This window comes from Engraulis encrasicolus, chromosome 2, assembly GCF_034702125.1.
Source record: "Engraulis encrasicolus isolate BLACKSEA-1 chromosome 2, IST_EnEncr_1.0, whole genome shotgun sequence".
In the NCBI taxonomy this organism is placed as follows: Eukaryota; Metazoa; Chordata; class Actinopteri; order Clupeiformes; family Engraulidae; genus Engraulis; species Engraulis encrasicolus.
The window spans coordinates 41,786,820-41,799,319 of NC_085858.1; the positions used below are offsets into that span (position 1 = coordinate 41,786,820).

Sequence of the window (12,500 nt, forward strand, 5' to 3'; positions counted from 1 at the left end):
TCCTCCTCATACCCTCCTCTTCCTCTACTCCTCCTCCTCCTCCCCCTCTTCCTCTCCTCTCATCTCCTCGTCTCCTCTATCCCACAATACTCCTCTCATCCTCTCATCCACTCTTGCTCTCCTCCTCCTCCTCTTCATCTCTTCCTCTTCCTCTCCACACCACTCTATCCCCCAATCCTCTTTTATCTCTCCTCCTCCCCACCCTCCTCCTCCTCTTCTTCCTCTCACCTTCCTCATCTTACTCTCCTCTCGTATCCTCTATCCAAAAATCCTCTTTAATCGCTCCTCCTCCTCCTCTTCCTCCCCACTCTCCTCCTCCTCCTCTTCCTCTCCTCCTCTCCTCTTCTCTATCCCCCAATCCTCTTTTATCTCCCGTGTCCTTTTCCTCCCCCCTAACTCTTTATCCCTAACTCACACACTCACACACGTCAAATAACCCCCCCCACACACACACACACACCTAAACACACCCCCCCCCACACACACACACACACGTACCTAACTAACCTCTCTCCACACACACACACACACACACACACACACACACACACACACACACACACACACACACACCTAAACACACCCCCACCCACGCACACACACATTCACGTCAATCACCCCCCCCCCCACACACACACACACACACACACACACACACACACCTGCACTCTACTACCCCCCTCCACTCTACTACCCCCCCACCCCCATACACACACACCTGTAATGGAGAGAGAAGATGGAGGGATAGAGAGATGCAGTGGAGGAGAGGATGAACAAAAGTGGATAATAGAGGCACAGTGATGGGAGAACCAATAGAGAGAGAGAGAGAGAGAGAGAGAGAGAGAGAGAGAGAGGGGGGGAGAGGGGGAGAGAGAGGGGGGGGAGAGATTGAAAATGGTGAGTATAGAGGGATGACAAAGGGAGGATGACAGAAGATTGATGACAGGAGTGACAGGAGCTCGATGGAGAGAAATGAATAAATGAAATAGAGGTGTGGAGAGAGAGAAGGAGAGACAGGGAGAGAGAGAAGAAAGGGAGAGTGACAGGGGCTCAATGTGGAGAAATTAAGAAATGGAATAGAGGTGTGGAGAGAGAGAGAGAGAGAGAGAGAGAGAGAGAAAGGGAGAGTGACAGGGGCTCAATGTGGAGAAATTAAGAAATGGAATAGAGGTGAGGAGAGAGAGAGAGAGAGGGATACACAGAGAAAGAAATGGTTTCAGAGAAACACAAAGAAAAAGAGGGAAAGACAACAACAGAAACTAAATGGAAAGAAAGAAAGAAAGGTGTAATGAGAATGGGGAGACACACAGAGGGGCTTATACACTGAAGACAGTGAAGACAAGCAGAAGAGAAGGTGGAAGAGGAGAAAAATATGAGGAAGAAGATGAAGAAGAGGAAAAGTAGAGGAGGAGGAAGATGAGGAGGAGAAATAGGAAAAGGAAGAGGAAAACAAGAGGAAGAGGAGGAAAAGATGAGGAAGAGGACAGAGAGGAGGAGGAAGAGGAGGAGATGAGGCGGTGGAGGAGGAGGGGATGAGGAAGAGGAGGGGATAAGGAGTAAAGGGGGAAGAGGAGAAGATGAAGAGGAGGAGGAGGTGATGAGGAAGAGGAGCAGATGAGAATGAAGAGGAGGAGGAGGAGGAAGAGGGAAGAGGAGGGGATAAGGAGTAAAGGGAGAAGAGGAGGAGAAGGGTAAAAATGGAGCCAGACAAGGTGGGGGAGAATCAGGGAGGTGAAAAATAGACAGAGGAGAGGAACGGGGGGGCGGGGGGGGTCAGAGAGGCAGAGAGAGAAAGAAGGGAGGGAGAGAGCGAGAGGAGGAGAGGGGGTGGAGAGAGGGAGACAGGAGGGAGTGGAGAGAAGGAGAGAGAGAAGAGAGAGGAGGGTGGAGAGAGGGAGACAGGAGGGAGTGGAGAGAGAGAGAGAGAGAGAGGGAAAAGAGAGGGAGAGAGAGAGGGAGACAGGAGGGAGTGGAGAGAGAGAGAGAGAGAGAGGGAAAAGAGAGGGAGAGAGAGAGGAGCGGGTGGAGAGAGACAGGAGCTGGTGGAGAGAGAGAGGTGTGTTTGGAGAGGGAGAGAGAGAGGAGCTGGTGGAGAGAGAGAGAGAAGGAGAGAGAGAGAGAGAGGGAAAAGAGAGGGAGAGAGAGAGGAGCGGGTGGAGAGAGACAGGAGCTGGTGGAGAGAGAGAGGTGTGTTTGGAGAGGGGTGTGTGTGGATCAGATGAGAAACAGAGAGAGAATAATAGTGTGTGTGTGTGTGTGTGTGTGTGTGTGTGTGTGTGTGTGTGTGTGTTGTATGTGTGTGTGTGTGTGTGTGTGTGTGTGTGTGTGTGTGTGTGTGTGTGTTGTGTGTGTGTGTTGTGTGTGTGTGTCTCTCTCTCTCTCTCTCCTCTCTCTCTCTCTCTCTCTCTCTCTCTCTCTCTCTCTCTCTCTCTCTCTCTCTCTCTCTCATCTGTGTCTTTCTCAGACTAATTTATTCAGTATGTACACTCTAAGAAAATTTCCCTGCAAAATAACGGCAGTTACTGGCAATTATATTTACCTGTAATTCTACTGTTATTTCACACCAAAAATCAAATACAGCTCATTGCTGTTTAATGTATCACAGTATATAACATTTTTTCAGCAGCAATTGAACTGTTAAATAAAAGTACTCTACAGAACGTTCACAGTATTAGTATTGTTAAACTAAAAGTGCTCTACAATATTTATGCAGTAGTATAAGTAAAATAACAGTACATTTCAGTTAAAAAGTTGAATTGTACTGTGTGATGACAGGCAAATACTGGGTCATAGTTGTATTCATGAATATGGCCATGGCAACTTCCCACCCCACCCATCATTCTCCATAACTGTGGTACCCTGGCCATGTTACCACCCCACCCTCCCATCGTTCACCATGACTGGAGTGCCTTGAGCATGATACTATGGCGCTATGCTGTATTGAGAAAATGGTTTGCGGTGGTCCTTTGAAAGTGTGGGCATGAATAAAATTTCAGAGTACGCAGTGCTATGTTACAATGATAGTGTGCAAGGTGGGCTTTTTACTGTATCTCTTGATGAGCCAATGATGAATATAGCATTGGTCAGTCTTTAAAAAAATATTTTGCACCAAGTAGCACAGCAAACAAGCAGCACTACAAGCTAGCTCTGAAAGCAATGCCTAATTTGCAGCAGGCACATTATATGCAACAATGCCACAAATGATGCCACATACAGCAAGCTTTCACAAAGAGGAAAGTATGCAAGCATGTAAGCAAGCTTGTAGGCAAGCTTGTAGGCAAACAAGTGCTATGCTGTGCCATGCAGGCCAGCCAGCAGGCAGGCAAGCAACTGAAGTGTTGATAGTCCAGATTTATATACAGGTGCAAGAGTGCCATGTGACCAGAGTCATCAGGCCCTTGGCAGATGATGCTCGTAATTGAATAATGGCATAACAGCCCTACTCAGGTGAGGCCAGGCACTGATTAGCAGATTGGTTTAGATGGGGCTGCTTGTTGCAAGAGTGTTACAAGTTCTTAAAATGTTTCAGCCATTCACACTTTCATCACTATCAAAATGCATGTGCTACTCACACTTTGCTGCATCAAGCACTTTTTAAGTATTGTAGTTTCCTTAGAAATTGTTTAATCATGCTTGATAGTATCAGATAATCTTTAACCAGTCAGAATGACTTCAGTTCTTCAGGTGGTATTGAAGTTTGATGGTGATCACGGACAAGTGGAGGATGAATGGGTTTCAATGGTGCTGCCTAAAATAACTTGGCTGAATCTCACTTGTGCACTTCGGGCACTATGTTTCAGTGCGTAACTAATATGGCATGCACACTGAAACATGAACACTAAAGTGCACAAGTGCACCATTTGAGATTCAGCCCTTGTTATTTTCTAGAGATGCACCGGATCCGGTTCCGGTTCCGGATCCGTCAGGATAATAGAGTTTTTCACAGGATCCGGGTCCGGCAGGATCTTAAGCAGTGGATCCGGTATCCGGCATGTTACCTAAAAATCAGGGTCTGGTGCATGTCTTGCCTAGGCTTTTCAGTCTTTCACAACCCCAATCACTGCATGGAGTGAAATCCCTTTGGAAGCGGCTATTGCAGGCAGTGTGGCAATAAGCCAATGAGTCTAAAAAATAGTTTGCGCCAACGTAATAAAAAGGGCCCACGTGTGCGAGTAGACTATATGTTTAAACCCTTTTGTAGGATCCGGTATCCGGTTCCGGATCCGGCAGGATCTTAAGCAGTGGATCTGGTATCCGGCAGGATCCTAAAAATCAGGATCCGGTGCATCTCTAGTTTTTTCCACAACGGGGAATACTGCTATTGTGCAGTACTTACTGTTTATGCTCAATATGTGACTCAAAGTAATATTTTCACAGTAGTTGTCTGTTTTTTCGAAAAACAGTAGAATGCTGTTGCAGAATTGCCGTAAATAAACAGCTATTTGTTACAGTGTACAGTCAGTGCCTGCATTTGTGACTCAAACTATCTATGCTGCAAGGAAGAGAGTAGTTAAACAGTTGAGGATGAGGAGGAGTCATATAAGGAAGTAGTCACAGACATTGCCACTATTTACATATACCACTCTTTCCAGGAAGTAGACACAGACATATTTGCTGAAAACGCATCATAACATGACATTACCAGTCTTGAGTAACAGAATAACATATGGACATAACTATTTTGGTGGTAATAAGGTTATAATAATGCCTCTGCATGATAGACCTGTATTTCTCTCTTTGCAAGTGGCCAGCTACAAGGAGTGTAGAGGCAGCTTCGCAGCTGCCGCTTCTCGAGCAGATAAAAACTTTGTCCCAACGCGCTTCGTAGAAAAATAAAGTCTATTTATTTGTTCGAAATCCAACTTAACGAAAAGGTACAAACAAAGGCCCTATTCGGAGATTCCACTAAACACGGTTGAAAAACTGTTTGCCTCTTCCGCTCTGCCAGGCCATCTGAGTGACGCGCTTTTATGAAGCGTCATCCAAAACCAATTATACGTCACTTCAAACAAGCAATACAGAGTGGCTCAAGCAAGACAATCCAACAATAAATGACCAATAATTACCAAATACAATTCCATGAACATAAATACCATGATTCCATAACCAAAAGATGCAAATAATATCTGAAAAGTTCATCAAAAACAAAAATAGGCAAAATGGCTCTAACAAGGAGGGTGTTCTCTAGTTGATCTCCTGTTGCCACCAGGGGCCACGTTTGGCTTCTGACGATTTTTGGGGTTCCATGCCATTCTTTTTTTAGTCTAAACTGTCTGATCCCTGCACAAGTGGTACAAAGGAGGATGTTGTGTGCGGGCGGTGGAGGCTCAGTTGGTAGAGGAACCTGTTTGGCAACCAGAAGGTTGCAGGCTCAAGCCCCACTCCGCCTGACCCCCATTGATGTGTCCGTGAGAATTGCTCCTGGTGGGACCCTGTGTGGAGGCCATGTCCACCAGCGTGTGAATGTGAGTGGGAATGAGTGAATGTGAGCCATACATGTAATGCGCTTTGAGTGCTCGAAGGAGTGGGAAAGCACTATATAAATGTGTTTGTGTCCGCAGATGTTTGTGTATCTCACCTTAATGCCTTAATATCTTTATGTCTCTCTCCGCAGGTGGGCACGTATGAGGGCGGCATGTCTTCTCTTGTGATGTCTTATCTGTGCGTCTCTCTCCGCAGGTGGGCACGTATGAGACGGGCATCTTGCAGGTGTGCTACCCTGTGTGGCCTCTTAATACCTCACCTGTGTGTGTGTGTGTGTGTGTGTGTGTCTCTCTCTCTCTCCGCAGGTGGGCACCTTTGAGAGCGGCATCCTGCAGGTGCGGTACCCTGTGTGGCCTCTTAATGCCTCACCTATGTGTGTGTCTCTCTCTCTCTCCGCAGGTGGGCACCTTTGAGAGCGGCATCCTGCAGGTGCGGTACCCTGTGTGGCCTCTTAATGCCTCACCTATGTGTGTGTGTGTGTGTGTGTGTGTGTGTGTGTGTGTGTGTGTGTGTGTCTGTCTCTCTCTCTCCGCAGGTGGGCACCTTTGAGAGCGGCATCCTGCAGGTGCGGTACCCCGTGTGGCCTCGCTACGGTAGCTACCTGGAGCCCGTCTCCGACAACCGGCACCTGACTGTGGCGACCCTTGAGGAGCGACCCTTCGTCATCGTGGAGAGCGTCGACCCGGCAACTGGAACCTGTGTACGGAACACCGTGCCCTGCCGTCGGCAGGCCAACCGCACAGAGACGTGAGAACCGAACTGCCGCTTAATCAAAGATCTGGTATCAGGGGCATAGTTGTATACAGTAGAAGTGTTCTTACAAATGAAATTATAACACTAGTGCATATGATATTACATGATTTCAACTTTGTAATAACATTCTAATTTTCACTACATTCACATGACGTTTTTAATTCAGAATTAAATAGTTCCGTCGAGTTTACTTTGATCTTTCATTTAATTCCGAATTGTGAAGTGTTTACATGATGTTTTCAAAGCGGAATTAAGCCTTATTCAGAATTAAGGTGAGTTAATTCGGAATTAAATGTCCCATGTAAACGTAGTGAGTGTTGTATTTACATCTTTAAGAGTATTTCTACTTCTTCTTTATACAACTCTGGGGTTCATTTCTGGAAAGCGTAGTTGCTAACTATGATAGCTACTTTGTTGGTTGCAATGCAATTTCCCATTGGCAACTACCAAAGTTCCAGAAATGCACCCCTGATCAGGGGAGCCTGCGGGAAATTGTATCTGCTAGCGATGTTGGCTATGATTGTGTCCTCTTTAGAAAGTCGCTTTGGTTATAAAGCATCTGTCAAATGTAATGTAATGTAATGTAATGAAATTCAACCATTCTGCCACAGTTAGCGTTGTTAGAATTGTTTGCACACACTGTTCTGCTACAGCGGCAACAATTTCCTGATTGAATGAATTGTTTGCCTGCATGTTTTACAGGATTATTTGCTCCTGTTTGGTTGTTGTGCTCAGTGGTTGTAGACCAGAGAAATAGTTTGACTAGTAGATATACTGTACATCATTTAACCTGAAGGAAGCAAAGGAATTAGGAAGCACTAAATCAGAGCGAGAGAGAGAGAGAGAGAGAGAGAGAGAGAGAGAGAGAGAAAGAGAGAGACATACAGTAAAGTCTACTCTGAGTTTTCTCACTTTGAACAGACCTAGTCACAGCCACTGACTACACTGGAAAAAAGCCAGGACAACATGTGATGATGGCCTGTGCTGTGCCATGTGAAGGCAACATGTGATGATGGCCTGTGGTCCTGTGCCATGTGAAGGCAACATGTGATGATGGCCTGTGGCCCTGTGCCATGTGAAGACAACATGTGATGATGGCCTGTGGCCCTGTGCTGTGTGAAAGTAACATGTGGTGATGGCCTGTGGCAAGTGAAAGTAACATGTGATGATGGCCTGTGGCAAGGAAAGTAACATGTGATGATGGCCTGTGGCAAGTGAATGTAACATGTGGTGATGGCCTGTGGTCCTGTGCTGTGTGAAAGTAACATGTGGTGATGGCCTGTGGCAAGTGAAAGTAACATGTGGTGATGGCCTGTGGCAAGTGAAAGTAACATGTGATGATGGCCTGTGGCCCTGTGCTGTGTGAAAGTAACATGTGGTGATGGCCTGTGGCAAGTGAAGGCAACATGTGATGATGGCCTGTGCATATTCAATGATTTCCTCAGCCAGAACAGAAAAACATTGCAATCTTGACTGCCATAGGTTTTTTTCTGTTAAATTCATTGTGTTTCATGCATTTTGGACCCAGCCCTCAATATGAGAAGGTTCACTATGGGAGAGGGATGATGGTAAGCTAGCATCTAGCTACGTTTGTAGCTAGCATATGTACACGCCTGGTTCTCAGCAATATGACCAATCAGACAATAAATAGAAGTTTATGACCTCTTAGAAATCTACAGCTTTTGTATCCCAATCACAGCTAAACTAGCAGATCGCATGTAGTAGAGTCCCCAACCCCCACCCCAAAAAAAAGAAAAATAGAAGGAACAAAAGAGTAAAGAAGAAAAATAAATATTAAGAAGAAAAAGATTCAACAGCCTCTGCCCCTTAAGCATTCGATCAATCCCTTTCAATCAATTTCTCATCTGGTGTTTCAGAAGATTTGATCGAGGTCGTTTCTTAAGACTGTAAGTCGTAGACAAGCTTTTTCTCTGAGGTGAAAGCATCAGACTCTGATACTTCATAGTCCTTGAAACTATTGAGCTCTATTTCCATAGCTCTTGAGACTGAGTCTTTGAAGCCAGATGACCTGAAAGCCAGCGTGATTACAGTGTAATGGGATGATGCAGTCCACTTCTATGTGTCTTAGTCGGACAGTTCAGCACCGCACAGACACAATGGAGGATACAGGCAGAGAGAGACTAGGAAATGGTGGTGTTGTTTTTGTTTTTGTTGTTTTTCTTTTTGTTGTTTTTCCAGTCCCATCAAAAGAGTTTCATCATCCTGCCTGCGGAGTGTGTGTGTGTGTGTGTGTGTGTGTGTGTGTGTGTGTGTGTGTGTGTGTGTGTGTGTGTGTGTGTGTGTGTGTGTGTGTGTGTGTGTGTGTGTGTGTGTGTGTGTGTGGTGTGTGTGTGTGTGTGTGTGTGTGTGTGTGTGTGTGTGTGGTGTGTGTGTGTGTGTGTGTGTGTGTGTGTGTGTGTGTGTGTGTGTGTGTGTGTGTGTGTGTGAGTGTGTGTGTGTGTGTGTGTGTGTGTGTGTGTGTGTGTGTGTGTGCGTGTGTGTGCATGTATGTCATCATGCGTTGCTTCCTCATTGCTTAAACATGTCAACAGACAAACAGCCAAGGTCAAGGTCATGGAGTGCCTCTCGTTCACAGAGCATGATCTATGCACTGCATAAGCACGCCTACAGCTGAAGGGCCAAGGTGAAGCATGATGTACTCAGCACTTAAACATGCCTACACCCAGTCAGCTATGCTAAACGTCAAACATCGTGTTCATACAGCTATGCTCATCCACTCATGACCAGGGTCAAACATCTTCATACAGCAAAGTGTCATACAAAGTAGAAGGGACCCAATTCTTTGCCAGCCCGGGACAACTGACCCTGTTGCTGTCCTCTCCCCTCAGCTTCTCATGTTTTGTGACAGACAGACAGACAGACAGACAGACAGACAGACAGACAGACAGACAGACAAGCAGACTGACTGACTGACTGACTGACTGACTGACTGACTGACTTTATTGGCAGCTTGTACTGTATGAAGCCTCAAGCCAATTTTCCACCAGGACCAATAAATTGATCTTGATCCTGAATTTTACCATTTTGGATAGTGATGAAATAACTTAATTTAGAGCCCTTTCTCTTGATAATCATATGTCTGATATGTGTTTGACCTGTGCATATCCTTGCATGTGCTTTTTCTTGTCTTTACGTCATATGCATGTGCCTCCTCTGTCTGTTTGTCTTAATGCTGTCTTGTCCAGGACTCCCGGTAAGAAGAGGTTTCATACCTCAATGGGACCTTCCTGGATAAATAAAGGTCAAATCAAATAAATAAATAATCATACCGTCAGCACGATCAGCCATGATCAATCTTAAGGTTTGAAGGTCATTGGCCATTTGCCAATCATAATCTACACGTCTTAATCATGTATGAGGTGATAAAACGAGAAGTTGCATCATGCATCAACTTTTTTTTTTTCTCAAGACCTGTTGTCACTTGTACATATTACACACTGAGGAAGGCAGACCGCCGAACATGTCTGTGTCATAATAATACAAATAAATGAATAAATAAAAGTTGATGCATGGTGCGTCCTCGTCTTACTTTTCAGTTACACATTATTTTGGTCAGCACCCTAAAAGAATAGAAGAATCAGTTCCAAACAGCTATGGGCCAAAGTCATACAGTGCAAGCATCTTATGAATCATAACAGCTATGGGACAAAGTCATAGGAGCGGCTTATGAATCCTAACCTCCCTCTTTAATCACCTCGCTGCTTAATCATCCCCTCAGCCCAAACAGACATGGCCAAGTCAGGGAGTCAAGGTCACCAGTGCCATTTGCCATTTGCCAGTCATAATCTACATACTTCATGTACAAGCCATGGCTGGATTAGCCATAAGGCATACAGGGCATTTGCCCGGTGGGCTGTTGATGATTTTGGCCTGGCCTTCCCCTCAATGAAGTGATATTAGTTCTCATGCCACCACAGTAGACCTCTCTGAATTGAGTTTAAATATTCATTTTTGCTGTTGTAGTCAAAATAGCTCGTAATACTATGACTTGGAATGTTGTCATAGGCTTCCTTGTCTTTCTCAATGCCTGGCATGGCGGACAGGTCTTGGCTGGCAGTGCCCGGCCTCTCTTGTGCTCCAGCCCATCCCTGGTACAAGGTCAAACGGCCATGTGCTTAACCATGCCCACGGCCCAAACAGCCATGGCCAAGGACAGAGACGTATGCATTATTTATCAAACTTAATCAAAAGTCTTCTAGCTCCTCAGCGTCTCTTGGACCTGCGTAGAAGAGGCCTCTGTAGCGTGGGCATGAGATTTATATCTACAGGTACGGCATAAAAGGATCCACCCCACAGGAAATGGGTGTGGCATTAATGTAAATACATGGCCGTATGCCAAACAGGAAAAGTTGCTGTCCTTCCAGTGAGCTAACTGGACAACGAGTCATCAGGTGCGATTCCAAACGAAAAATTGCTTTACTTCCTCCTTTGGCAGTTGACCGAATTTTTGGGCGTAACGAGGATATTTGAGGGCAATATCAGAGTTGACTGTTCCGTCTGGTAATATAGACATCGAGCAGCCCCTTAATGCACACTGTACCTCCAGTGGCACGCTGTAATAATCATTGAAAAGTTAACTACCATAGTATTACACTACTATGACATAACACAGGGCCTTTTGTAATGCACTATGACTTTCTGGTAAAAGCAAATTTATAACACCGTGTCTTAATAGGTTAAAGCAGTACATAAACATGTTACAGTTATCACTTGTTATGTCTGGTTTTCAGCTCTCTACCTGTTGTGTCTGGTTTTCATCTCTCTACCTGTTGTGTCTGGTTTTCATCTCTCTACTTGTTATCTGGCTTTCGGCTCTCTACTTGTTATGTCTGGCTTTCGGCTCTCTACATGTTATGCCTGGTGCTCTGCTCTCTTCTTGTTTTGTCTGGTTTTCGGCATTCTCTCCTCACCTCCTAATGTGCTGGTTCTGTGTGTGTGTGTGTGTGTGCGTGTGTGTGCGTGCGTGCGTGTGCGTGTGTGTGTGTGTGTGTGTGTGTGTGTGTGTGTGTGTGTGTGTGTGTGTGTGTGTGTGTGTGTGTGTGTCCTCTCCTCCTAATGTGCTGGCCACGTTCATCTCTTCCCTAATGAGCCACCTGCTGCACACACCTCAATCACACACACACACACACACACACACACACACACACACACACACACACACACACACACACACACACACACACACACACACACACACACACACACACACACACACACACGGACACACACATACACACACACACAGTCACACACACACGCGCACTCAGAACCACCTGCTAACTGACACAGACCTCAATCACACACTCACGTACGCGTACATGCACTCACACACACACATACACACACACATACACACACACACACACACACACACACACACACACACACACACACACACACACACACACACACACACACACGCGTACATGCACTCACACACACACACACACACACACACACACACACACACACACACACACACACACACACACACACACACACACACACACACACACACACACACACACACACACACACACACACACACACACACACACACATACACTAGGGTGCATCAGATGCCCCCTATGAAAAGATATTGCCTTGGCCTTATAGTAAAAATGTTCTACACCCAGTAGAAACACACTGTGTAAAATATTTTGAAATTTGGATGAAGTCTACCGGGGCCACCAGCCCCATGAAAATACAAAATAATGGTGATAGTCAGAATCTTGGAATAGAAATGGACATTTTGCTGCATAAAGCTACCCAATAAAAAACATATTGTCTCAGCTCTGTGATAAAAATGTTCTATGCACAGTAAAATCACTCTGTGTAAAATATGTTGAAATTTAGATGAATTCTACCGGGTCCACCAGGCCCATGAAAATACAAAATAATGGTGATGGTGATGGGCAACCTGGATTCCAAAGCTGAAGTCCAGTGCCACATATTCCAAATGACATACCTAGTTTTACCTTTCCAGTTAGGGCAATTGGACAGGTAAAACCAGGTAATTTGAAATCTGTGGCACTGGATTGTAGCTTTTGAATCTAGGTTTGCCATTGTCTTAAAACAGAGGTGGACAAACCGCGTGACACATTTGCCCCAGCCAATATAATGAACCAGATGAGCCTAATTACCACTTAAGCCAGGTTGATGAGGTAATTAGTGAGATCACCTGTATTGGGAGCACAAACAGAAGGAATATCTAAGCAGGTTGTGTATTCAGTCGATCCACT

General features: G+C 45.4%; 1 protein-coding gene across 1 annotated transcript in view; it reads left to right on the top strand.

The window, feature by feature from the left end:
• The window catches only part of grin2cb (glutamate receptor, ionotropic, N-methyl D-aspartate 2Cb), a gene marked incomplete at its 3' end in the record, with an annotated part of 117,915 nt that overhangs the window by 38,830 nt on the left and 66,585 nt on the right, over positions 1-12,500 (top strand). Inside the window, exon 6 of the mRNA XM_063218035.1 lies at positions 6,020-6,231. Coding sequence (XP_063074105.1) covers positions 6,020-6,231 — 212 coding nt within the window. The remainder of the gene's footprint in view (positions 1-6,019; positions 6,232-12,500) is intronic.